The sequence below is a fragment of the Lepidochelys kempii genome, chromosome 7, assembly GCF_965140285.1.
Source record: "Lepidochelys kempii isolate rLepKem1 chromosome 7, rLepKem1.hap1, whole genome shotgun sequence".
NCBI classification, from domain to species: Eukaryota; Metazoa; Chordata; order Testudines; family Cheloniidae; genus Lepidochelys; species Lepidochelys kempii.
This window is the reverse complement of record NC_136386.1, coordinates 69136626-69163848: the sequence shown is the minus strand read 5'-3', so window position 1 is coordinate 69163848 and position 27223 is coordinate 69136626. Positions and strand designations below refer to the sequence as shown.

The 27223-nt window shown below is 41.0% G+C and overlaps 1 protein-coding gene across 2 annotated transcripts in view; it reads right to left on the bottom strand.

The window, feature by feature from the left end:
* Nucleotides 1-2415: 2415 nt before the first annotated feature.
* Nucleotides 2416-27223, bottom strand: part of SH2D4B (SH2 domain containing 4B) — a 106712-nt gene continuing 81904 nt past the window's right edge. For both annotated transcript variants that reach the window (XM_073353287.1, XM_073353288.1), the window contains 2 exons: nt 6046-6266; nt 2416-2508 (listed from right to left, as the gene is read on the bottom strand). In XM_073353287.1, coding sequence (XP_073209388.1) covers nt 2416-2508; nt 6046-6266 — 314 coding nt within the window. The remainder of the gene's footprint in view (nt 2509-6045; nt 6267-27223) is intronic.

Below are 27223 nucleotides of genomic sequence, written 5' to 3'. Positions count from 1 at the left end.
TTGAAGCACAAAGACTCAGTGACTTGCAAGAGTTCCACTGTTGAGCCAATGGCCAAGTTCTGAAGACAACCCAGACCTCTTGACTCCCAGTCACCCATTCAAACTGCTAGGTCACACTGCTTCCCAAGATATCAGCTGCTTAAAAGACTATCCTAATTTTCCAAACATATTTGGTGAAGAAATCTTAGTTGCATTCACATCAGAGTACCCTATGATGAGAATGGCTGATCCAGAAAGTGAACAATACACTCAGTGAGCCCTGATTATAATTTAGACTGAACCCTAACTTCTTAGACAACCTTTTGAGGTAATACAGAAACCTGAGCCAATGTGACCAATGCAAATCACATAGAAACGGTCCAACTAAATTTCCCTCTGTGGAAAGCTAACTGAAATTCTTCCTCATAAATCACAAACACAGATAGATGTAATCTCACAAAAAGCTAACGTTAACAAATGGAAAATATCCTATATGATATTGCAAGACATGTCTGAATTTTCTGATTTCAACAAGGATGGGAAGAGGCAATAATGAGGAAAGCTGCTGTCATTATGAAGAGCATTTATTATTTGTGTAACACCATAAGTGTTGGTGGTGCTTAACAAACATGTAAAGACAAGGTCCCTTCCCCTGAAGATCAGCTTACAGTCTAATTCTGAAAGATACAATACACAGGATACCCATTCAAGGGCACAAACAAATGGAGTCACCCTCTCAGGAGGAAGGGATTCAACAATAAGAAAAAGGTTCTAAGGGGATGTGGGAGAGTGGCACATATGAATTGTGAGGCTGTTCCAAGCATGAGAATATCATGAATTTAGGCACAAAGCTGAAAGTGAGAGAGAGGTACAAAGGTTGGAGTTAAGAGGGAAGAATTTCAAGGAACAGGCAAAGGAAATGAGATGTGAGATGTAGCTGCGGGCAAAGTCCCTCATTATTCAAAATGGGCCCTAAGTATCTGAAAAGGATGGAGAAACTACTCACTTAAGGAGTCACAAGGCCATTTCAATTACATCCCTCCACTGAGAATGACTCATATCAAATACATTATGCTATATGTTGTAAACAAACCTTCAGCATGGCCAGACAATTCTGAAATGATGCCATCCCGGGGAAGGGAGGAATAGGATCTGAGGAACTGAAAGGGGAAACATCTGTATACCCCAACTGAGTCCAACTGCCAGCTCCTTGCAAAGGGACCTGAAAGCAAACCAGGAGGCCAGTGAGAGTTCTTTAAAACTCTTCTTCTTTATACTTCATAACTTGTCTAATGGAATGATCTCCAACTTATCAATCTACTAAGTCTAAGCAGCTACCCTAAGTTACTCACTTCGGTATACCTGTTCCTTTATATGTGTTCTGATATTTAGTATGTTGCTGTAACAAATGCTTTAAAGCTCTCTGCCTCATATGTAAAAGTGAACAGGCATGATATCTAATAAATACTTCATGCCTTATACATGGATCTATCTAACTCCTCGGCTAGCAGAACTGGTAAGGGAGTGTCTGGAACTATAAAAAAGCGAAGCCAGGAAACTGCAAGATGTGGCTTGGGCATCATTGAAAGTAGAGAAATGTCAGGGATTGGCTAAAGTTTTGGGTGAAGATTCAGGTCACTTCATATTTTATCCAGAGTGATTTCCCCATCCTTAATTCATTCATTACTTCAAGTTTCAAAATTACATTCCCAACATAAAATGATTTGTGAAAGTTTTAAATCTTGTAGGTGTTTTTTTTTCCCTGTTGGAAACAGTGATTAGCTACATGGTGCCGAATAATTGACCATCTTCTATAAAATAGGTGAAAGGCTTTCCATTGCCACTGGACCCATAAAGTCTTTAATAGTGCACAGGGTCTTGTGGGGACTGTCTGCTCTGAGGGAAACTTCACTTTATAGGCCTGAATTTGAAAGTAAACAATAAGATATCACAAATTACACAAGTTTTTAAAGTCCATTTGCAAAACTGCAAGACTGACTGATGAGATTGTCATTGGAAACTAGCAAACTCGATGTCAGAGGAAAGAACCTAATTCAACATATTAGTATTTCATACAATGTCTTATGAATGCATAGAGTAGTTCACCTTCCTTCTTAAAGTCATGTCAGTTAGCATTTTCAACCCTGGACAATAGTTGAAAAATTAAAATAACCTTGAGTGTCAATGCCAGTTGACCACATCTCTTAGAAGGACCACTGGGGATTGTCTTCACCTGTAGTCAGTCAGTATTCTCCCATCTTTAAACTCTTGGTGACATAAATAATTACCACAAATCAGGTATCAAACGGTTGCTTCTAGGACCTTTTAGTGGTGGTAGTTTGCTGTTCAAACAGCTAGTGACTGAAGATTTGATAACTAACATACTATTTTAACTATCCATAGGATTTTCATTCTAGTCCTAAAGACTGAAAACAGTCATTCAAATAAAGAACTGTAGTCAGGTGGGTTCTTCCTCTGTCCACATGGTTCCAGTAGTAACTCTCCACCTGAGGATGTGATAATTTCTTCCTGAAAAGATAAAAGGACATTTACAGTATCATTCAAAAGTACTTCAGCCTTCTCCTGTCCCCTCGAGAAACAAAACCACGGCAAAAAAGAAGATCCCCACCCAATTCAAGTAAGGACCAACCCTTTGGTGAGATGAGAAACTGGCTGCTGTTGTCCAACTACACATCTTAAAAAATGATTATCTGCAATTCTAAGTCGACACACAAATGTGCACCTGATAAAACGTACACTGGGATACCAGCAGCTCCTCCTCTCTCTTCAAGGTGTGGAGCTGCCCATACAAAAACCAGCTATTTCTTTACCTCTCCTTTATACAGGGACTGATATTCCCTATTCCACACAGTCAGGGGAAAGGATCATGCTAGTTCCACATCCTTCTTAGTGCTCCGCATAATCTGTGCCACCCTCTGATAACTGTATGCCAATATAAAAAGAATGGAATAAAAAACTAAACCATTTTCCATTGTTAGCGTAGAGACTGTTATTCATTATATAAACTGGCACTTTAGAATACAGTAAAAATTGAGTGGGAAAATAAGAGTTGCATAAATCAAGGGAATTCCGTTTTGTTACTCATTAAAAATGACTGAAACAATTTAATTAGTCTATTAAAATGATTTAGGGATTAGATATGGGGCAAAACCATAGATCAGAACATCCCAAAGTTAGGAATGCAGCTGAATCCAAATTTAGATCCAAGTTATTGGGCTGGGATTTTCAAAGGTGCCCAATTCTCAATTAAACTCAATGGGAATTTGAGTGCCTAACTCCTTTAGGCCCCATTGAAAATCCCAGTCTTGGTCCATACCCAATCACTATGTTGGGTTGAAAACAAGTATGGAAATTTCCTATCCAAATGGAAACATTGTGGGAAAGTTATGGGCAAGCAGAGACAGGGGTTTAGTAGGGAAAGCCACTCTCAACTTAATTATAATGTTTGCTGCTTTCAACACTATATTTCTATGCAAAAATAAACCCTACTGGTTGTAAAAACTCATATAAACATTAGACTGACTGGTGCCACGTGATCTTTTGTGGCTGTAAAGTTGGGTAGTAGTTACCTGACCTGACAATCTCCCAACATCCACATTAACCAGTGTCTCCAAATAAAGACCAGAATGAGGCAAAGAAGAGGAAAGAGGGTCAAGCTCTGTACTACTGTCATTTCCTAGCCCCTTTAGTGCTGGTGGCTGGCTCTGAATTCTTACAGCTTTTGCTGCGGTCTTTGGGATCACAGTAAACTTTGGGCTCTGAAGATAAATGAATCCACCTGCAGTTCATCTTAACCATGACAAAAGACCAGGAACCTTCCTGAAGGAGTTTCATCTAAAACAGAACTGGGGCAGGATCTGGAAGAGATTATGGTAATTTTCATTGTGCTGCTTTCACATCCTCTGGCATTGTGTCGCTGGCCATTAAAAGGCTGTGGAGGAATTGAGAGTGCACTTCAGAGGTAAGGGCAGACAGAAAAGTTTCAGAGACGATGATATGGAAGACAGGAACTGACACTCAGGAGCAAACTGACCAGTTTTACATATGTCCACTAAGCCAGGCAATTAAAAGAGAACTGGGTGGTCACTTTAGAGGAAGAGCAGCTTCTCTAATCAGCCTGTCATAACCACACCTGTCAATTTTATCATCGGGGATGCCCCCCAGGAATATTTTTTCCTTAATGTCTGGCCTTAATAGACATTTTGCTTCTGACAGGTGCCCTTGTTCTCTTTGCTGACGGATGGGCTGTCTTGTGTGGTTATTGCCTATGATGGGCAAGGAGAAAATAAGGGAAATACAGGAACTTTTGTCAGACTTGAGTGCCCCCAAAAAGAGGAGGAGACATCACGGCTGCCAGAACTCCTGCCTGAGGGACTGAGTTCCTTGTTTTAGTGCCAGCTGTGCAACTGTAGATGCACTCTTCTATCCCTGGCCAGGAGTCTCCTGAGAGTCCCTCTCCAATATACCGATCTAGGTGCTGCTTGTTTCTGCAGGAGACAGTACAAAGAGACGCATTGACTTTGAAAAAGACAGCCAGCATGAAGGCTTCTTCAAATATATAAAATAAAATAGAGGTGTCTAGGCTCAGCTTTCCTTCTGCTTATCATGTGGGGTTTGTGTTGTACGTATAACGGGCTAGATCCACAGCATAGGCAGCACTATGCCACCTTTCTACCGCCCCGTCCCCTCCCCCCGAACTGAAGTTAGAACCATCTATGGCTGCTCTACCTTGTGCCAGGGGATAATGGTCTCGAGGAGTTGTTCCTCTAGCCAGGATCACTGGAGCACATTGCACTCTGGCCCCACCCCTCTTTGGAGTGGACAAAGAAGGTGTGAGGCAGGCTCACATTTCTCCTATGCTACTTAAATTCTCAGCTGCTGCATTAAGGCAGTTTTAAGACCTCTTCTTGTGCCATTTCTTGAGAGAGGCCAGGAATCTGTCCCAAGCTATTTATGTAGAATATTACACTCTGCTCTGACTCCATGGTCTGTTTCTTACTTGCAGTGTAAATTCCTTCAAGCAGGAACTGTCATGTTTTACGGTGCCCTCATGTGTAGGCCCAACTTCTCATCTCCATTAAACTGATGTAAATCTAGTAAATTATTGCAGATTTACCCCAGTGTCACAGAGAAGAATTTCCCCTCTGTTGCTCAGTATAATAAGTAATAACAAGAGGTTCACTGGGGGAAGGAATAGAGTGTGCGTATGTGTGGAGCAAGCCTGCAGAGGTGCTACAAACTGAAGTTCATGGCACCTCAAGAAAGAGAGAAGTGGGAAGGGAAATTGGGAGCAGAGAAGAGGGGAAATTAGGGGAAGAAAAGGAAAGCTCCTTACATGTTGTCTGGGGAGAAATGGGATATGGAAATAATCAGAGGAGAAAAAGTCCACTGGAATGAGAGTGAAACAAAGATGAGACAAAACAGGAGAGAAGGAAAAGTGAAGGAAATTCTATAGAAGAAGGGAACAATATGGGTGAGGATAAAGAGAAAAACAGAAGAAAAATTGATGGACAGAGACACATGAGAAAGTAAAAATAACCTTTCCCATCAAAAACTGTGCTGCTTTTTAGTCACAGACTGGCCCGTAGGAAGCACAACTTCCAGAAGAGCCAGTTCCTGGCCATGTAGAGTTGTCAAAGGCTCATGGTAAACTTAACTAAATTAAAAGCCCTTTTCTTGTAATATTTCCAACCAAATTTTGCAGACCAAAGAAGTTTAGAAAGTGTTAGCTCTGCCAGTCCCTATTAATGCATCTTTTGGTCCTTCAAAGCAGGCAGTGCATACAAAGCTGGTTAGAATGGGACACAAATGGATACTGAAGATTTTGAAACTGGAAAAAAAAATCCACTGGTTCACTTCAGCAGAGAAACAAAACTCCAGGTGTATGAAGTTTAATTTGTACATTCTGACTAGAGCCAATGTACACTTGTTTAGCTTTTCACTATGGTTATTTCTACTTTCTAGGTTGGTTTCAAATTACATGGTTCCTCTTTAATTTATTAATCTGCTGAGTTCAGTGATTGATCTTTCCACAAGAAGTGATACCTTGTGAAAATCAATAAGATCCGTGAGTGTCGCATGCCGGTTGGGATCCACGCCCAAGAAACTGTAGAAATCCCCCGAAGCATCCACCAAAAAGTGTTTGAACCCACTCTGTTGGCGATAAGACAAGGCGTAGCCCCAGATTTTCTCACTGACCCGCACCAGGAATGCTCCTTCAGACTTGTTCATTAGCAGCTCTTCTGCCTCCTGGCGGCTAATAATACCTGCCAAGAAGAAAGAGGCCACAGTCATCACATAATGGGCCCTGAAGAACATAGTAATTAAAATGAAATAGATGTGCATTAAAGGGGGAGATGAAGCTGAAACGGGCAAGGCCTCTCAAGTGTTCAAGCACTTACAGTGGAATGTGATTGTGCTAGGAGGTTACAGCTCAGGGGACTCAGTAATTATTACCTGTCTTTGATGGAATTCTGCATGCTTAATTTGTTACTTATGTGATTATTAATCATTATTTCCACCTGTTTTACCACATCCCCACTGTCCTCACAGTTCTCCTAAAGATGTGCACAAATACAACCCCTAGAGAAATGAATTAAATAGAAAAGGTCATTTAGTCTCCGGATTCAGTATCTACATTCTAAGCCACTGAAAGAAAGGCAATATCAGAATAGATAGAGCACCAGAATGTCCAGGGGTTGCAGTTTCTGTATCATGGGTACTCAGGGGCTATTGGCCATTATAATTATACTTTTCGTCAGGTAATATAGTACCTCTGATCTGATCATCTCAAAATGTTTTGCAGTTAATAATTAAGGCAATCTTCAATCTAGCAGAGAAAGGTATAATGTGATCCAGTGGCTGGAAGTTGAAGCTAGACAAATTCAGACTGGAAATAAGGTGTAAATTTTTAACAGTGAGAGTAATTAACCATTGGAACAATTTACCCAGGGTCATAGTGGATTGTCCACCACTGACCATTTTTAAATCAAGATGGGAGGTTCTTCTAAAAAATCTGCTTTAGAAATTATTTGGGGGAAGTTCTATGGCCTGTGTTATATAGGAGGTCAGACTGGATTATCACAATGGCCCCTTCTTGTCTTGGAATCTCTGACTGTACAAAACACCACTTCCAGACTCCTGAAGGGTTGCAATGCCCTTCAGGAGACAGGGAGAAAGATTGTGTCCCCGGAGATGCAATCTCCCTGGGGCTGCTTGGTATGCATGAGAGTTACACGCTGCACCATTCAGTAGCATTATGCAGACTGCTCAACTTTATGTGGTGGCTCATTCCAAAGGCCAATATGGAGAGGAATGAGGTTATATCTTTGTCTTCTCCCCCTCCCTTATTGAGCAACTGGCTCACAGCTAGGAGAAGTTTCTTTGCTAGCTAATGACCACTAACTTACTTAGCAGATTCAAGAAAGATCAAAGCTTGGATTTTCAAAACCATTTGGGGGATCAGATTAAAGTTAATGGAAAATAAAAGTGTCCAAATCTCCCTGGTAGCTTTGAAAATCTCACCCCAAACGAGGAAGTTCTGGAAATATTTTGTTTCTTTTAGTTTAGAAAGACCTTAACTTTCTTTAGAGGACAAGAGTCATATGTTATCTCAATCAGGGACCCAAAATTGACATTGTTGAGAGTTCTGAATGTAGACAGAGAGTAATATAGAACCCTAAAATACCCAATGAAAGGTACAGTCAGAAACATCCACATAACTGGGCTATGCCCTGTCGTAATAACTGGGCCTACAAATTTACTCTAATTGTGAGCTCAACTATGAAAAGTTGAATGAAGGCTCATAAACTGTCATAATAACCTATAATAAATGTTGATGAGAAAAGGTGCAAAAAGGAGACAGAAAGACTGAGTTAGTCCAACCAAAACTCAAGGACTGTGTTAAGAATATGCCTGGTAAACAAGAGAAGTGTGGGATCAGAAATTAGTGAACCAAAATTGATGTGTTGGTAATCAGGCCTAATTGGTGCACAAAATAATAAGAGGATGGGCTATTCCCCCCATCACTCCCTTTGAGGTACCTCAAAGAGAGACTCTTTTGGGAAAATCTAATGGAGTGTGATGCTGGCTGACTGAAAAGTGAGAGGAGGGGAAAAAGCGAGCTTCACCTTCATGACTTCCAGCCCTACCATCTCCTGGGACTCTAGACCTTCCTCATTCTAATCTTGAAAGATTTTCTGACCAGAGAGAGGCAGCCAAATGACATTGCCACTTCCACCAGCTTTGGCTAGATCCCAAATGCCACCTGGGATGTGAGACTTCATCCCCATACTTCACCCCAGGCATCCTTTTCCTTCCCTGACTTATTTCTTCTCTTTCCTATCTCTCTTCTTTTTCCTTCTGTCTTACAAGTCTGTCTTAGCAGTTCAAGATTGCATATTTTGCAACACTGCTTGATCCTGGGATCAGAGAGAGCAACTCAATGAAATGCCCTAAACTGCCCGATGGTGGCATGAATTTGCCAGGTCTCAGAGTGGCTAATAAGACCAAGTGCCATGCCTGTGTGTTTTCCAGCAGTGAGGTTGCAAGTAAGAGTCAACACCAGAGACAGAACCTGCATTTTTTTAAATCTTTGCTGTTCTTTTCTTCCCCCTTTTTGTGTACATATGTCTGGTTTTGTCTTCTAGAAAACAGGATCAGATTTTAACAACAGCTCCAGCCCATCTCTACTAACTTCTCTTGTTTTTTTTAAATCAATTCTGGATAAGCATATGACAAAAGTAGTAAATTAATGTTCGTAGATAGTGCAACTCACTTCTTTGCAAATAGTATTCTAAACTTGCTCTAATCAACATATGATAAGTCTATCAAATTATAGTCTATAGCTATGGCTACATTATGAGCTATGGGCATGATGCCAAATCATGGAGACATACTTGTGCTAATTTTCATCAACCTACAATGTACTTGGGGTAGAACAGAGAGTAGCAGCACAGGCCAGCCATGCCGAATACATGCCCACAGGATTCAGCCAAGTTTTTACTTGGCAGAGCTAACCCATTCTGCAACTCGCCTCTGCTTGAGCTACGTTGGCTACACCACTTCTTTTGGCACACTATTGTAAGGACCAAGGTGTAGGCAGTTAAGTCTAGTGGTCAAATCCTGAGTCAGGATTCCAGCCAAGAGTTGAATCCCAAGTCAGGAGTCAAGCCAGGGGCCAAGTTTGAGTCAGGGATAAGGTGGAGGAGCAGGGATCTGGAGCAGGGCAGGAAAGCAGGAACCTGGAGTGGAGGAGGATCTGGGATAAGGAGGGTAGGAACGAGCTGGAAGGCAGGAAGACAAAGCACAGGATTCAGGGGACTAAGTGACAGCCAAGCAGGAATCCACCTACATGCTCAGATGACTTCCTTTGACTCTTTCTGGGCTTAAGTAGTACATCCAAGACAGTCGGTAGGGCCAGACATCTCCCCCAGTAAGGAGCTTTGTAGGAGCATTAGGTGAGCTAGAGCTCTTCTAGTTCTCTTCTCCACGGGTTACAGGGAGCTACTAGGTGGTGGCCACAGTCCGAGCATTGCCTGGGGCGCTATGGGCGCAGGTTCAAGACCGAACTCTCACAGCTGGTATGATGAAAGCTAGCTCAAGTATGTCTACACAAGTTGGAAATCACTATGATGATTAGGCAGCCATGTCATACAATGCATTCGAATGGGTATAGTCCCAAGCTTACAGTTTAATGGGGATAAAAGATTCTGCATTTCTTTTACAGAATCCCACAAACACTTCGAGCACTCAATGGCATCCAATGGTTCAAATCCACACTTCTTGTGTAAATTTGTTATACTTTAGTGTATTAATAACTGTGATCTGAGGAACAAATTTCAATTTATGGTAGGTGAGAGTATACCTTCTGAAATCAAAGCAGAAGTGTCTCATGGTAGATTCCCTATATACACAGGCCCAGATTCGGCACTTAAGGAGAGGCAGTGCATGTAGGACCCTGAACTAAAAGAAGCGGTTAGAGGCAAAAAGGCATCCTTTAAAAATTGGACAACAAATCCTACTGAGGAAAATAGAAAGGAGCATAAACTCTGGCAAGTTAAGTGTAAAGGTATAATTAGGCAGGCCAAAACAGAATGTGAAGAACAACTAGCAAGAGACACAAAAACTAACAGCAAAAAAAAAATGTAAGTATGTCAGAAAGCAGGAAGTCTGCCAAACAATTACTGGATGACTGAGGTGCTAAAGGAGCACTCAAGGAAGATAAGGCTGTTGCAGAGAAGCTAAATAAATTCTTTGCATCCAGCTTCACTGCAGAGGATGTGAGGGAAGATTCCCAAACCTGAGCCACTCTTTTTTGGTGACAAATATGAGGAACTGTCTCAGACTGAGGTGTCATTAGAGAAGGTTTTGAAACAAATTGATAAACCGAACAGTAATAAGTCACTGGGATCAGACGGTATTCACCCAAGAGTTCTGCAGGAACTCAGATGTGAAATTGCAGAACTACTAACTGTGCTAAGTAACCTATTTCTTAAATCAGCCTCTGTACCAAATGACTGGAGGATAATTAATGTAACAGTGATTTTTTTAAAAAGGCTCCAGAGGCAACCCTGGTAAATACAGGCCAGTAAGCCTAACTTCAGTACTAGGCAAACTGGTTGAAACTATAGTAAAGAATAGAATTATCAGGCACATCGGTGAGTAAAATTTGTTTGGGAAGAGTCACTATAGCTTGTGTAAAGGGAAATCATGCCTCACCAATCATTTAAAATTCTTTGAGGGGGGTCCACAAACATGTAGACAAGGGTAATCCAATGGATATAGTGTACTTGGACTTTCAGAAAACCTTTGACAAGGTCCATCACCATAGGCTCTTAAGCAAAGTAAGCTGTCATGTGATAAGAGGGCCTCCTCTCATGGATCAGTAATTGGTTAAAAGACAGGAAACGAAGGGTAGGAATAAATGGTCAGTTTTCACAGTGAAGAGAGGTGAATAGCAGCATCCCCCAAGGATCTGTATGGGCACCAGTGCTGTTCAACATATTCAAAAATGATCTGGAAAAAAGGGGTAAATAGTGAGGTGTCAAAGTTTGCAGATGATACAAAACTACAAGACAGTTAAGTCCAAAGCAGCCTATGAAGAGTTACAAAGAGATCTCACTAAACTGGGTGACTGGGCAACAAAATGGTAGATGAAATTCAATACTGATAAATGCAAAGTAATGCACATTGGAAAACACAATCCAAACTCTACATACAAAATGGTGAGGTCTAAATTAGCTGTTATCACTCAAAAGATTTTGGTGTCATTGTGGATAGTTCTCTGAAAACATCCACTCAAAGTGCTGTGACAGTCAAAAACACTAACAGAATGTTAGGAACCATTAGGAAGGCATAGATAAGACAGAAAATATCAAAATGATACTATATAAATCCATGGTATGCCCACACCTTAAATACTGCGTGCAGTTCTGGTTGCTCCATCTCAAAAAGATATATTAGAATTGGAAAATGTACAGAGAAGGGTATGGACCAGTTGCTATATGAGAAAATATTAAAAAGACTGAGATTGTTCAGCTTGGCAAAGAGACGACTAAGCAGGGGGACATGATAAAGGTCTAAAAAATCATGAATGGTGTGAAGAAAGTAAGTGTTATTTATGCCTTTGCATGACACAAGAACCAGAGGTCACCCAATTAAATTAATATGCAGCAGGTTTAAAACAAATAAAAGGGAGTACTTCTTCACACAACACACAGTCAACCTGTGAAATTCATTGCCAGGGGATGTTGTGAAGGTCAAAAGTATAACTGGGTTCAAAAAGGAATTAGATAAATTCACGGAGCATAGGTCTATCGAGGGCTATTGGCCAAGATGGTCAGGGATGCATTAGGGATGTCCCTAATGCTCTGACTGCCAGATACTGGGACTAGATGACAGGGGATGGATCACTTGGTAATTGCCCTGTTCTGTTCATTCCCTCTGAAGCATCTGGCATTGACCACTGTTAGAAGACAGGATATGGGGCTAGATAGACCATTGGTCTGACCCAGTATGGCCATTTTTATGTTCTTATGACTAAGACTCAGAAAACCTGGGATCTATTCCCAGCTCTCCCACCAACCTGCTGTGTGACCTTAGACAAGTCATTTCACCTCTTTTTTTCCTTCACCTTTTGCCTATTTAGATGGCATGCTCTTTGGGGGCAGGGACAATCTCTTCTTGTGTTGGTACTTTGCTTAACCCAATGGGGCCCCATTCTAAGTGGGCCTAGTAGACTTTACTCTAGTACGTCATAATAGTAAGCACATGTTTAAGTGCTTGGCTAAATGAGGACTACAATATGGGAACAGTAGCCTCCTTTCTGGAAAGCACTGTATTCTCTTATCACTAAACATGCAAACCAGGCAGACAAATGCATCTGTTTAGAAATGACATGCAAATGATCAGCCTAACAAGTCAATTAGTCCATTTCACAAAATCAAAAGAATGTTGTTAGGGAGGAAAAGAGAAGTGTTCAGATCTGAATTGTTAAAAATTACTCTCGTTGAACAGTTCAAAGGAAGAATAGTGCCACTATGGATCCATGTGACATATATTATGTGAAACTACATCATTAAATCCTAATATAAGATGCTATGTGCCAAGAATGACACAGAAACTAGTTCTGAAGTCAAACTACTTGTTGAGGCAAAGATCCAATCCTCAGTCATATTGCCCTAATTTGAATATAGAAACAAAAGATTTAATAGTGATTAGAGCCTGGTTCTCTTATAAACAATACTTACCTCTACTAGAAAATACACAGGTAAGGTACTCTTACAACAATCTCATAGTGCATATGTTGCATCTCCTTCCAAGGGCTGGCCTACTGATGGACAAAAGCCTACTTCTGCTACCACATAAAGGAGTTACTCCATTAATTCAAGTGGTCAAGGTCTGTGCTGAGATGCTACAATTCCCAGGTTTAAATCCTGCTGATGACACAAGTGTGTGGCAGGGGAGGTTGTGATTACACTCTTTCTTCTTATAGTGACAGAACTGTCCTGGGGCCCTTCTTGGGAGTAACAGGAAGTGTGCAATCCAATAGCTTTACAGCAGGGGAATAAAAGAAGAGAAGGACATACATAATTTGGAGAACACTGAGCTGAGGATATTTCAGGGTCTGAATGACCATCACAATCAGGCATACACCACCAAACATGTTTAATCTCAGTTCATTTAATTCAAAATAATCTGTTCACCTGCTCCCAACTCCCACAGTTAAAACACTGCAGGCTTTCACACAACACTATCTTCCTTGCCAGAGCTTGCTTTTCTTCTCAGGCATCAGAGCTGGCTGGCAGGTTAGAAATGCTACATTGCTCATGGCCAAGTTGTTTTTGTTTTAATTCTCTTTTTTCCTAAAGATGGTGTAATAAATGATCAGCCAGCTGCATTCTTCACTTTCTCTCTCCTGATACTGTTAATGGCTCCTGGGAACATCATCTCCTTTTTTCCCTCTCCCCAATTTTATTTTATTTTTCTACAGTTCAGTTGTTCAGCGGGTGGTAATTAAAGCAATGAAAATTTCCCTCCACCCTTTCAAAATGTTATACTATTCTCATGGCAACAAAAAAAAGAGTGGCACCACTTGCTCTTGAGATGGCTGTTGAGAAATAAACAACATCTGTGAAAACCCTGCATGAACATTAAAATGATTGCAACTAAAGTCAAGAAACTTTGGTTTCCCAAGGCTCTGGTAAGAGGTGTAGACTCACCAATGCTTTTATTTGTGTTTATTACAATATTAATTAGAAATATTATCTGGAAAAGAAACCTCCGATGCTTTGAAAGTTATTTTCTTTCTCTCTAATTCCTGTTAATCTCTTTAAAAAAAATAGGACCAGACCCTCAACAGCACAGCTCCATTAACAGCAAGCTACTGCAAAGCTATGCTGATTTTATACCAGGGGAGGATGTAGCCTCTAGTATCAAAATCAGTAATAATTTCAAATAAGATCAGCTTTTTCCAATGAGATCATTTAAAATAACAACATTACTATTAAACTCAGGACTAGTTCATTCATTTTAACTCTTCAGGCAATGCAACACATAATGGTATACAGGGATATCAGCTCCTTACCAAACTGAATCTAGAGCAAACTCACTTAATCACCTCCATACATCTGCCACCTGCTATGTCAGTTAATAAGTGTCAGTGAATACATATGCTGCTGTCTGATGTGGTTCAGGCTGCATCAGAACTATTGGCCATGATCTTCAGTCCTCACTCCATCAGGAGTCCTACTAAAGAGAAAGGACTGCAGGATTTTATCTAATACTTCTTGAATATGTAAAAACCCTATGAAGTGCAATATGGACAAATGGCTTGATTTTACACAGACATACAGGCACCCATAATTTATAGGTACAAATATCTGCATGGACACTTTAAACATTCTAGCACCTGAGTGCACAGAAGCGTTAAATATTTCTGTGCAACTGTCTATAGATGTAGGCTGAAAATTTGGTTTGAAAACTCTAGTTATCTCTAATGGTAGAAAAGCAAGTGATACATAATCATCTGATCCATTACTGATTAAGGACTGACTTTTTAAATGCAGTGGTCTATGTTGGTGTGATACTTCCAGTAATTTACAGAAGATAGAAGTATCTTAAAGATTTTCATTGTAATTTTGTCATTTTGAATGTTGCCTGTTATTTGAAAAGAAGAGAATTGTAATATTTAGAGTACACTGGAATCCTGTAACAACAGAAGGGCCCATTACAAATTTAGTGGGTACAGCTCAAAATCTTGACACAGCCACTGAGTTTCTAATGGCTCCCACTCGATAGTAATGAGAGGAATTATATGAAATACTATGGAGTAGGATTCCAATTGCATGCTGGAGGGTTTCCTTCCTTTTTTGCATAATTGTTTAAAATAGAGCAGATGTACTACATAAAGACATTTAATATAATATTAGAAAAGATATGAATTTAAACTAGAAAAGCCAAGAAATTTAAGCAGTAAAACAAGAGGATAAAGCAGTAAAGCAAGACTGGATGGTCTAAAACAACTGTTCTATCTTTAACTCTATGACTTTATCATCAATTTGTATCTTGACTAGATTGCTGTGCAAATAGTGTGCACAGTGCATCTAATACACCACATGAACCACAACAGAGGCATAATGGCAACACATGAAAGACAGAGTGAGACTTATGAACATGTTGGCTGTCGTGTATTTGTAAACCTCTTATTGTATTGTTATTGTAATTTTTTAAAAAAATGTATAGCAAGAATTTGACTGGAATTAGAGGCACACTATTGCAGGGAGTTAACCAGAATTATTTTGCTTTTCAACGGTGTAATTTACAACAAAATATTAGACAGACTTGTGTGAGATCAGGCTGAACACAGCCAAAAAGTATTCAGGTGCATTCCTCAGAATAAAACTTATTTACTTTGCTGATGTTTGCCGCTCCTTTTTCATTAGCTTATCCACAAAGCTGTATTTGCTGCAAGTAAAAGTATCATGAATACTAGCATGAATAAATATTATTTAGAATATTCATGCTGGAAGTGCTTTCATGGCCATTATGAAAAGTTTTCTATTACTTGCACAATTGATTTGTTGAACTCACAGATAATGAATAGAAAATAGACTTTTCATAGAATCATAGAACTGGAAGGGACCTTGAGAGGTCATCTAGTTCAGTCCCCTGCACTCAAGGCAGGACTAAGTATTATCTGAACCATCCCTGACAGGTGTTTGTCCAACCTGATCTTTAAAATCCCCAGTGATGGAGATTCTACAACCTCCCTAGGTAATTTATTCCAGTGCTTAACCACTCTGACAGTTAGGAATTTTTTGGGTAGCCAACTCCCCTTGACTTTTCTTTCATTACATTCAATATAAAATGTACTTTATCTGAATCTAGGCCCCAATTTAGCCAGGCTAAACTAAGCACATTGTTTAGTTCTTACTGATATCTGCATGCAGTTAAAATGGAACATGTGGTCAAGTGCTTTGCTGAATCAAGGCCTAATTTCAAAGTATAAATCACATGCCAAGAAACTGATTCAAAAAGGACGCAAAAGTGCAGCTCTTCTTTGAATTTGTGAGAAAACTGGAACTTTCAGTGTTGTTAAAAAAACTAAATTATTGTTTTGAACAGGGTTGCCAGGCGTCTGGTTTTCAATGGGAACACCTGGTTGAAAATGGACCCTGGCAGCTCTGGTCAGCACTGCTGACCGGGCCGTTAAGAGTCCAGTTGGCTGCCTGCAGCAGGGCAGGCAGGGTACCTGCCTGGCTCCGCGCGGCTTCCAGGAAGCGGCTGGCATGTCCCTCTGGCTCCTAGGTTGAGGAACGGCCAGGGGGGATCCGTGCGCTGCCCCTGCCCTGAGTGCCAGCGCCACAGCTCCCACTATCCAGGAACCTTGGCCAATGGGAGCAGCCAGGGTGGTGCAGGCAGGCAGGGGCGATGTGCAGAGGCACCTGACTGCGCCTCCACCTAGGAGCCAGAGGGAGATTTTGCCACTTCTGGGAGCTGCCTGAGGTAAGCCCGCATGTCTCATCCTCTATCCCAGCCCGAGCCCCCTTCTGCATCCGAAACTCCCTCCCAGAGCCCGCACCCCCTCTCACATCCCAACCCCTTGCCCCAGCCCGGAGCCCCCTCCTGCACCCTGAACTCTTCATTTCTGGCCCCACCCCAGAGCCTGCACCCCTATCCCAGATTCCATACCTCCTCCCACACCCCAACCCCCTTCCCCAGCCTGGAACCCCCTCTTGCACTCTGAACCACTCATTTCTGGCCCCACTCTGGAGCCCACACTCCCAGCCCAGAGCCCATACTCCTCCCACACCCCAAGATGGAGCCCTCCACCCACCTTGCCATCCCCTGTCCCAGCCCAGTGTAAATAAGAGGGAGCGAAGGTGGGGGGAGAGTGAGCGATGGAGGGAGGGGTGATGAAGTCAGTGGGGGCAGCACCTCAGAGAAGGGGCAGAGCTTGGCCTCAGGGAAGGGGTGGGGTGGGGGTGTTCAGTTTTCTGCAAATAGAAAGTTGGCAACCTTAGTTATGAATCATGTTTACCACAGAAGTGCCTGCAGGGGTCCATTGTGCTAGGCACTGTACAAACACACAGCGATAGACACAGAACTTACCTTACTCTCATTGGGAAAGTACCGCTTTCCCATGTATTCAAATGGAAGCTGCACATTCTGAGGCCCACACTACACCATCTGACTGGTGGGAAGCATCAGTAAGACGGCAACTTCCATTGGGAAACCATCTGATGTTCAAGAGGTAGTGATACTCTGACAAATATTTTTTTTAAAAGTTCTGAAAATCTATTTTCCAAGCTACACACACTTTGGCCTACCCAAAGCAAATAATTCAATTGAAGCCACTGCGGACTGGTGCAGATGCATTTGTAAGAACTTTATTTAGCAAGTATTCATGTTTTTATCTAAAGCATTATAAAAAATTGCTGCAGTTTTTTTTTAATTAATGTGAGGGTTGGAGAGGCTTCCCCTCCAGGAAGCAACACAACACAAAAAGCAAAGATAAAGGGGGAAAGCGCCCTATATTAATATTCAGAGCAACAGACTAATAGCCCTCTCCCTTTCATGAAGCTAAAAATGATAGAGTAATCAAATGCCAAAAAAAAATATAACCCTAATACATGGGAATATCATAAAAATCACCAGTGTATTTTAATATGCAACAGTAAAAGGGAAATACGATCCAGTACTTGAGTCTGCAGTGAGCGTTAAAAGGGAATACAAAATCGTAAAGCAAACTGTGATTGTATCAAAGTTAAAGCACTAAATTCTACCACCAGGTTAAAATGCAGCAATGGAAGAATGTAGTCATCACACCACAAAGTGTAAAGATTAAAAAATAACCCAATAAAACCTTTATCTGCTTAAACTCCCTTCTTTCTGTTCTGAGGCACTGTCAACATGTAAGCACCACACATTGTTTCCTCTTTGGATTAAACTAAAAGGTCTTCACAAAAATGGCACAAATATTCCCTCTCCCCAGGTTACCTGCAACCTATGTTGGAATTATGTGATCCATGTCTCCCAGGTTTGAGCCTTAGGTGTTCAAGGAGCTCCATACCTCCCAAGAGGAGAGGTCAGGCTGGATGAAGTTCCCTTTCTCGCTAGTTAGAATGACTGAAGTGCAATACTGCATGCAATGTCATACAGAAAATGCAAGAGCAGACAGATGTGCTGGAGGAGTTCAAAACCATGGAATGGAATGGAAAAAAAAATCAATACCTGGTTAGTACAATGAATAGTAGGAGTTGGGAAATCCCAATGGATATTTTTGAACCCAGAATGAAGGAGAGTGCACATTTTGGAGTAAAAAAGCAGTATAGGAAAAACCTAAAGCTGCTGAGCCAGCATTTGCAAGTAATGCTCACAATTTGTAGGTCTCACAGCAAGGCAGAAGGGAATGGTGAAACAAATACTGAAATTGCCCAAGAGTTGGCATGAGCATTAATCTCCTGCATAACAAATATTTGTAGGGAAGGTGGTTAGTAGCCAGCTCCCCCAGCCAGAAACATAAGAAATATGAAGGGAGAGGGAAGTGAAGGTTGCTGGATGACTGCTCTTTCTAGTGTGAGAATCATACCAACTGCCATTCTATGTTCCTATGAGGAAAAGCTTCCACAATATGAGACATTGAGGCCACACCAGAAGGTGCAGTGCTCCTCAATTTCACATATCAGGAGACTATGTCACTAAGTAGGCCCTTGGTTAGCTGATAGGAACTGTGTGTCCTTTCTGAGCAGAACTGTCTAGGAAGCATTTGTAGGATCCCAGCCTTAAAGTCTGCCACTCTATTATAACGGCAATATTTTTATTTTAAAACTTTTTTTTTTACTGTGCACTATTTTTCTTGAATAGGTGAAAGAACAAATAGTGAAAGAAGAGATCAATATCACAGCGTATAAATAGTCATGGCTGGTAGATAACAATAGCTCTGCCTCTGCCATTGCAAAGTGGAAGCAATACAGAATGAAAAGCAAAGCAAAAGTAAATGAAATACAGGTGGTAATGGAAACAAAACTGCTGCAGCAGTTAACCATCAGTAGGTAATGCAGGCTGAACTCGCATAGGACTAGATTTTTCACCGATCTCTGCATGCCTATTTAGGCACCAAAATAAGTGGAAAGATTTTCAAAAATGCTTAGTACCCAGCATGCTGAGCTCTTTTCAAAATCTGGCCATAAGTGTAAAAATGGAAGCTACGGGCAGCTGAGTTCCTTTGAAAATCTGGTTTCAGGGTAGCAGCCGTGTTCGTCTGTATCCGCAAAAAGAACAGGAGTACTTGTGGCACCTTAGAGACTAACACATTTATTTGAGCATAAGCTTTCGTGAGCTACAGCTCACTTCATCGGATGAAGTGAGCTGTAGCTCACGAAAGCTTATGCTCAAATAAGTTTGTTAGTCTCTAAGGTGCCACAAGTACTCCTGTTCTTTTTGAAAATCTGGTCCCCTCAGGTTGAGACTGCTGAGCCCTTGAAAGCCTAGTCCTGGGTGCTTTCGAAAATCTGGCCCTGAGTCAATAATAAGTAGCAATGCCAGAGACTCTCCCATTGCTGGAACAAAGAAGGAACTTATAGTTGGTAACAAGCTGACAAAGGGAGTTACTGAAATGGAAATGGCAACAAAATCAAAACTCCCAGTTGTACAAAATAGCAATAAGAGAAACAAGTTTGGACATAGGTATCACTGGTGTACACCTAAGGGAATAGAACAATGACCCTTTCGTATTCTGCCACTCTTGTCTGTATACACAACGCTCATTAACAACAATTCTTCAGTTTACAGAGTTCATTTTGGGCAGCATTAGTACTGCAAAGTGGACTTATGCCGGCCAGACAGCCCCCTTGAGAACTCCCTCCTGCTCCAGCTCCATTACCCACTGCTGCTGTCTTGTCTGCTAGAGATCAGCATCAAGGGAAGAAGGGGAGCAGGGATGGTGGGGCAAAGCTTCATTTGTGCCCCATTCCGGGCTGAAGGAAGATAAAGCTGCCACCCTGTAAACTGTTCACCTGAAATTTTAACATAAACCTTGGCTGGACAGCACAGAATCAGGGTTTCATTATCAGCCCCCTGGCAGTCCTCACTCTGCACCGCAGCCTGGCTCTGTACATCACTGTATGGAGAACTAAGCCCAAGAGGAACAGTGTATGTCTAATGGTGAGTATCCCTCCAGACCAAGGTGGCACAGCACTGGGGAGCTTACATGGTGCATAGACCCTGTAATGAGCCTTTCTAGAGGGGAAAATTTCACCCAAGATAAGCAAATGGTATACAAATAGTACAATCCTGATTCTTATTTACACTAAGGTCCCTTTAGACCATTCGGGCAGTGTGAAGGGACCTTATTGTGAGAGAGAATCAGGCTCTGAAAAGACTTTTTATTCTGAATTCCCAAAGACTGAAATTCTTTAAAAATTGTCCAAATCCCATTAAAATTCATTGGGCACCTAACCCCCTTAGAGATATTTGGAAATCCCAGCCTAAATGACTACTGCAGCTAAATAATATATTTTCTATCAGGTTTAATGAGAATTAGGTGTGCTATGCCCCACATTGCTAGCATGGCACATAGTTAATTCCCTAGGCATGCTACTGGAAACATACCTCTTAACTGTCTCTTCAAAGTTCATTCTTTACCTCGACTACCAAATACTGTAAACCTCTTTATATTCACTGTCAAAATATTTAGACTATATTCACTAACAAGCAGTCAGCTCATAAAGGCACTTGCATTACTTATCTGAACACACTGCTGGTATAATGGAGCTATACATTTGTCTGTTACGGTCTTCTCAAAGTATACTGTAGATTGCCCCACTACCTCCCCCCTCAGTTCGGCTTTCAGACAGCATTACACCAGGATAGAAGGAAAGATCTCAAACTATTTCTACTTTATTACTCATTGCCTAAAAGTGAAATACAGGAGGCACAGACAAGATCTTTTGCTTTTTATGTCTCTCGATTTATCCCACATACATATTTCTCAAGTCTTCCACTGGCGATAGACCTCTTTGGTCTGAAATTCCTTCATTATGTCTTTGCTATTTCTCATTCATTTTTGTGTCTTTTCTCTTCTTATCTCAACAGCTTCTCAAAACTAGTTCTTTAAAGTAATTATTAAAGGAAATGTTAGCCTTCCCATTTTCAGTAGTTTCTCAAAGCTTTCAGAAATCACCCAGATTTACTATTGCATGCCCATTCCTTTTATTTACAATCAGATATGAGACATTACCAATGCTAACACACAGGAATGCATGGTTGAATATTGGTCTGGTCAAATGATTCACAGAAAATAATGTATCCAATGAACTTTGGCCTTTTTTAGGTCTGTGGATCATTCAAGAACCAATCCCAATTTGTAAATAAATAAGTAAATAAGTAATTTAGTAAATTAGTAAATATTCACTGAATAGTTTATGAACACAGATTCCAGCTTATGAGATGTTTGCAAACTGTATGTTTGCTATTTGAGGTGTGTGATTGGCTATCTAGGATACATGGTTAGTTTGTTTTTTCTGCCCTCTGGGATGACTGAAACTTTATAAATGGGAGTAAAAAAATAATGAACAGTGAATACTCTTGTTTATGTATGAATATTCTTGATCCCATGCAAATATGGGCATCTGTATGAATAACCACAATTTGCAAAAATGTATGCAGATAGAAACACATTCACAGCTATGGCTACAAACAGCATTAAAAAAAAAGGAACAAATATGCTTTGAAAAAACAGCTGTTCCATAATCCAATAAACAGTCTGCAAACACTATTTTTTTCAGGATATGACCAGTTCTCAATGTCTAGATAAAGAGTGAATTTGTGTTTGTATTATGTGTGGACAAGATATTCAACTATATGGAATAACTGCATATCTAACAGTACATAAACTAGATAGTAAATCCTTACTGTGTCTCCTGTGGCACTGAAATATGCATAAGGGATAAAGAATGCAACTATGAATAAAGCATTAGATCCAGATCCTCAGGTGGTGTGAACAGGCATAACCCAACTGAAATCAACTGTGCTACACTAACTGAGGATCTAGTCCTTAATCTTTTTCCTCCATGGGCTTCATTAAAATGTAGCTGCTAAAAATGACACCCAATTGTAGTTACGAGGTAAGGAGAAGCAAAATGAGTATCAGAATAACAACAATTAGTAATCACTGTGCTCCGATACTCAGTCAGAGAGTTCACTTTATGCCAGCCCAGACCCCTGACCACCAACCAACATGGGTAAAGTCATCTTTCATCGTCTCTTCAACAGCAAAGTCCAGCAATTTGCTCCTTCCACAGCTACCTTCCTGTGTTGATGTCTTCGTATTATTTTCAGTAGACATCTGTTGGGACAAGCCTGAATTTGTTTCTTCTGCTCTCCTCCTTGGGAAACTTATAGTGTCTCTCTAATGCAGCTTTAGAAGCAGTCATAGTAACTCCTCCTTAACATGGAAACAGGACAGGAGCTGCTTCTGACAGGAAAAAAACATGGGCCTCCAACACTTTTAAGTCATTGCTGGGAGTAAGGAACGACAATGGGGTGCAAAAATATTAATTTGTCTCCAAGTTTTGTGACATTTCTGATGTTTACATCATAAAATTTTATATATAAAAGGTTGAAAATGTATCAATGCATAAGGGTCCAATCTTCAGAAGGGCTGAGTACCCATACTTCCCAGTGCCTTCAACAGGAGTTTGGGATGTTCAGCACATCTGCAAACCAGATGCTAAATGACACTCCACATGTATGTCCGCTATTTTGCGACCTGAGATGGATAGGAATGCACCAGAGGACAAGTACAAATATTTGAAGAATCAGGAAGCTTTTCTAAGGATCGATCCTGGTCCACTAATCGGAAAGAAATATACCAGTTCTTGCACACTGATTTTTGGATGCTCCTTTCTGTCTGAAAATGGTCTTTCAAGAAAGAGTTGAGTGGCCAAACCTTGCCCATTTCCTTTTAAGTTTAATGGTCATTATCCTCAGTCCATTCTCCAAACTAAATCATTTGTGTCCTTTACTGTGGGTTTTGCAGTCATCTGAGGAAAAGGGAAGAGAAATTCTCTCTCTCATTTGAATTTCTCAACTTATTATCTTGCATTTAAGTCCTCCTAATTTTGCTACTTTGGAAACTAGAGAGAAAAGCTGTCAGTATGTAAATGAAGTCTAAATCGAGGCAAAATAGGAGAAATCTGATCTCTCTGTGAAAGGCAAGAATGAGAAAGCAAAACCCCTCCTGGGAACTGTTTACTTTCTCATAACTCCAGCCACCATAAATTCTTTTCAGTCCTCCTGCATATGTTAGGCATGGCAAGTTCTGTGAGAAATCTCTTGGCAGGCTGTGTTTTCACTGAACCAGTTTCAAAAATCTTTTTTCCCCTCTCTGGTTTTGTATAAAAAGGTGTGGTAGGGTTCAGAATTGGTTAGACTTAATCTGTATGTGGCCCTCTCTATGACCCCCTTAGCACTGCATCTCCTAATGCTTGGCAAAGGGTAACTCCTCTGAGCCCAAAGCCAACAATGTACAGAGCTCTGAAAGTTGGTGTTGAGACCACTGAATCTGCAGAAATGGGGTTCCAGTGGACCTGACAACAAATAGCACAAGGAGCCATGACTGCTAGACCAATTCCTAGGCTGAGATAGATGCTGAAGGATTATGGAGAGAGACTGTTCTACAGCCACTCACCACAGTCCCTTAGTCAGAGGGATACATTTTCTCCTTCACCTGCTGGGCATATCATTCACATAGGGCCTTGACCCAACAAAGGTAAGCACATGCTTAACTTTAAGCATGTGAAGTCCTGTTGATTTAAAATTAAGCATCTGCTTAAGTGATTTGCAAGATTGGAGCCATAGAACACAATGTTCAAAGTCTGAGGGAGTTCAGACAAACTGTTTCAGCTCTTCATACATTTACATTAGATAAAGTAGACAAACAGTTATTGCTCAGTCAAATACAAGTTCTGTAAGAGCATAGCATGGTGAACAGTCTGTACATGACAGATTAATTTTTTGGATTGGGTCAATTGAAACATTTTGTTTCAGTAATTTCAGTAGTTTTAATAATGTTCATAGTTTCCGTTTTGACATTTTTATATTTTAATCCTCATTTAGTATAAATTAACTAAAATTACTAAATGAAACTTTTCAAACATTTCAAAATGGCAAAATGTGAGTTTTTGACCATTTTAAAATCTGGTGTTGCTCAAACACTTTTTGAATTGGGAGATTAGTCAAAACTGACCTTCTCCTGTAAAGTTTTAGTTTAGATTACTCAGCAAATTTTGAAACCAACAGTAATTTTGAATTACTCACATCCCCTGGGTCAGATATCTGCACAATAGTTCACCAAAGGGTGGTATGTCAGGTCTCTACTGAGAGCCAATAGTCGACCAGTCATCATAATTATTGCAAAATGTATGTACAGACACAGGCGCCAACTTTCCAATGTGCCCAGGGGTGTCAACCCCCGGCTCTGCCCTCTGGTAGAGCTGTGCTGCTAGCCCAGTCTCTCTTCCCTGCTCTGGGTGCCTCCTAGCAGGGCTCAGAAGGAGCAGGAGGGTGCTGGTGCCTTTTCCATGCACATCCCCCACATCCACACTCAGCCTGACTCCCACCCGGGCAGAAATCTGGGGGGCCATGTGACCCTGCATGCCTCTTCCCCTCACACATTGCCTCTTAGAAGGGATCACAGCCAACCTGGTTGTAAAAATCTGCAAAGATTTTGGGTGAGCAATACTTGGTTAGACATGAAAGTATCTTGTTAATTTAAGTCTAGTATCTAGAATGTGTGCATTGATTTTATATGTAACCTTTTCTTTCCAGTTCTTCTTCTTGCTACAATTTGAATCTCTATGCTCTAACTAAACACATAGTTGATGTAACTATACACAAATTTAAGTTCTGTGAGTTAAACAGAGCAATGAGCTGAGGTGTAACTGGTAAGCAGCGGCCTACCATTTCTTGGGAAACAGTGAATACTGCAAGTGTCCGGTGGACCAGGGGCTGGGCACTCCAAGGAGACACTCAGACAGCTCACAGGTTGCTGTATGCCTATCGCTAACCTGACAAATCTGTGTAGAACTAGAGGGGAATGTGTTTCCTGAGGCAAAATTCCTTGTTTGGGGAGCTGACCCACAGCAGGCACAGACAAGATTTTCTCACGCTAAGGGCAGATGGTAACTAGGTGCCTCCCAGCCCTGGTACCCCCAGGAAGTATCACGGGGGACCCACCATTAACACTATTCCACCGGCCCAGTGCCCCTGCACCCTCCTCCCATATCCTGCCCTCCAGCCCCTGTTCCCACATTCCCAGTCCTCTGCTGCCCCCATGCCCTCCCCAGCTTGGCCCAGCTCCTGAGCCTCCTTCTCCCCGCAGCCCTGCCCCCTCTTTCCCCAGGGCCAGGCCGTGATCACTACCAGGCTGCTGACTGTCTGCTTGCTGGGTCCTAACACTTGCTCTATACCGCTACTGGCTGGATCCCACTCCCCATGCCAATTCCTGCTGCCACAGGGAGTGAGAACATCTTACTGCACACCTCTATGGCTTGCCTCATTGTGCAATGAACTGGTCATTTTAAGGGGGGAAAAAATCAAAAGTGCCTAAGTGATTTAAGAGCCAAAGGTCTCTTTTAAAAAATGACTTAGGAACTCCTGTCCCACTTACTGTCAATGATGCTTCTGAGCTATTGGAAGTGGGATTTTGGCTCCTTTGGCACTTATGAAGTATGTACCCACATATCCTCAAGTTTTGGTGTTAGTGCTGCTCCACAGAATGCAATCTGGCTGCCTGTGTGGGTGTTTAAAACTACTAGAGCATTATGGGTGCTACTGTAGTTGTAATAATAATTTTTAGTGGACTTCTCAGATATTTTTCCACAGTCAATAGAAAGGGGAATTTTGTACAACTAATTCCACATAAGGTTGTCTAATTTCACTGAATTAACTGTATACACCTTTTGCTAAAATATTGTTTGTAATAGCTCACTTCTGCAAGCACTTTGCCGTGAATCACAGCCAGTATGCCTATGCTTCCTAAAGCAATAACACCACAAAAGAAACTATCTTGCCTCTTTCCATGGCTATTAACATACCACTGTCACAAAGATGTGCTAAATCACAGTACTGCCAGCACAGGATAACTTAAGACACATCTCACAGTGCCACAGTCACTGGAGGCCACTGTTTTCCTCAGAAAGAGGGGGGATGAGCAAATAATTCATAAAACATAATTAATTGAATTTAACTTTTTTTTCTGTCTGTGGAATATGTGTGAGCAGACTGAAGTTTTTGAATGCATTCATTATGCAAAATTATTCATGAATTTCTTCACAATATTTTATATACATATCACAGTGAACTATTTGTGAAACTATTCACACTTTTAAACTTGGATTGTTTTTAGTTTGTTAGATAAGTCACTTGATATCAATTCTGTTCTCTGATTAGATGCCATATGTAACTAACAAATCAAGAAGTATCCATCAGTGTTCTGCCTTCGCTTAATGCAAGTCCCAGTGACTTGATTCCACTTAAATCAATGGTGTTACATAAGTACAAAACCGACTGAAAAATTGGGCTCACTTAACCTTTTACAATAAGTAAAAAATAATAATGTCAAAACAGAAAAATCTATTGTAAAAACGTTTGCATACCCATATATATAATTAAGGATCTCAGAGGCAGAAGGTAAGTACTTTTGAAAGGCTCTCTTTATATTTAAAGCTTTCTGAAGTGTTGAAGCAAACAGGTATTTAAAGTGTGAGGACAGTTTGTATGTATAGTAAGTACAAGTCAGAAATACTTCACGAAAGTAAGAACATCTCTGGAAAGAAGCCTGGCAGCCTCTACAGTATATTCTGCTGGGGCAGAAACATGCTTATACTCACTATACATGGGAGTTGTTTCACTGCAATTCGTGCTCCAAGTAAGTGAGGTCAAGCACCCAGGGTAGCAGTGGAGGAGGAGATAAGCAAAGGTTGGAAACATTAAACCATACAGAGCTGAGCATGAAATTTAGGGGCTAGCCTAACCAAAAGTAATTAAGGAAGGTGAATGCTACACAACAGAGAGATTCGTTTGCTGACATATTTAGAGCAATATGTAAAACAAGCCACCAATGTTGTGCTTCATTTCACAGCTCTTTGTTAAGTGAGAAAACAGCTACTAATCTAAAACATCCATGCCCTGTTGTGCACCCTGTGTTATTATATATGCC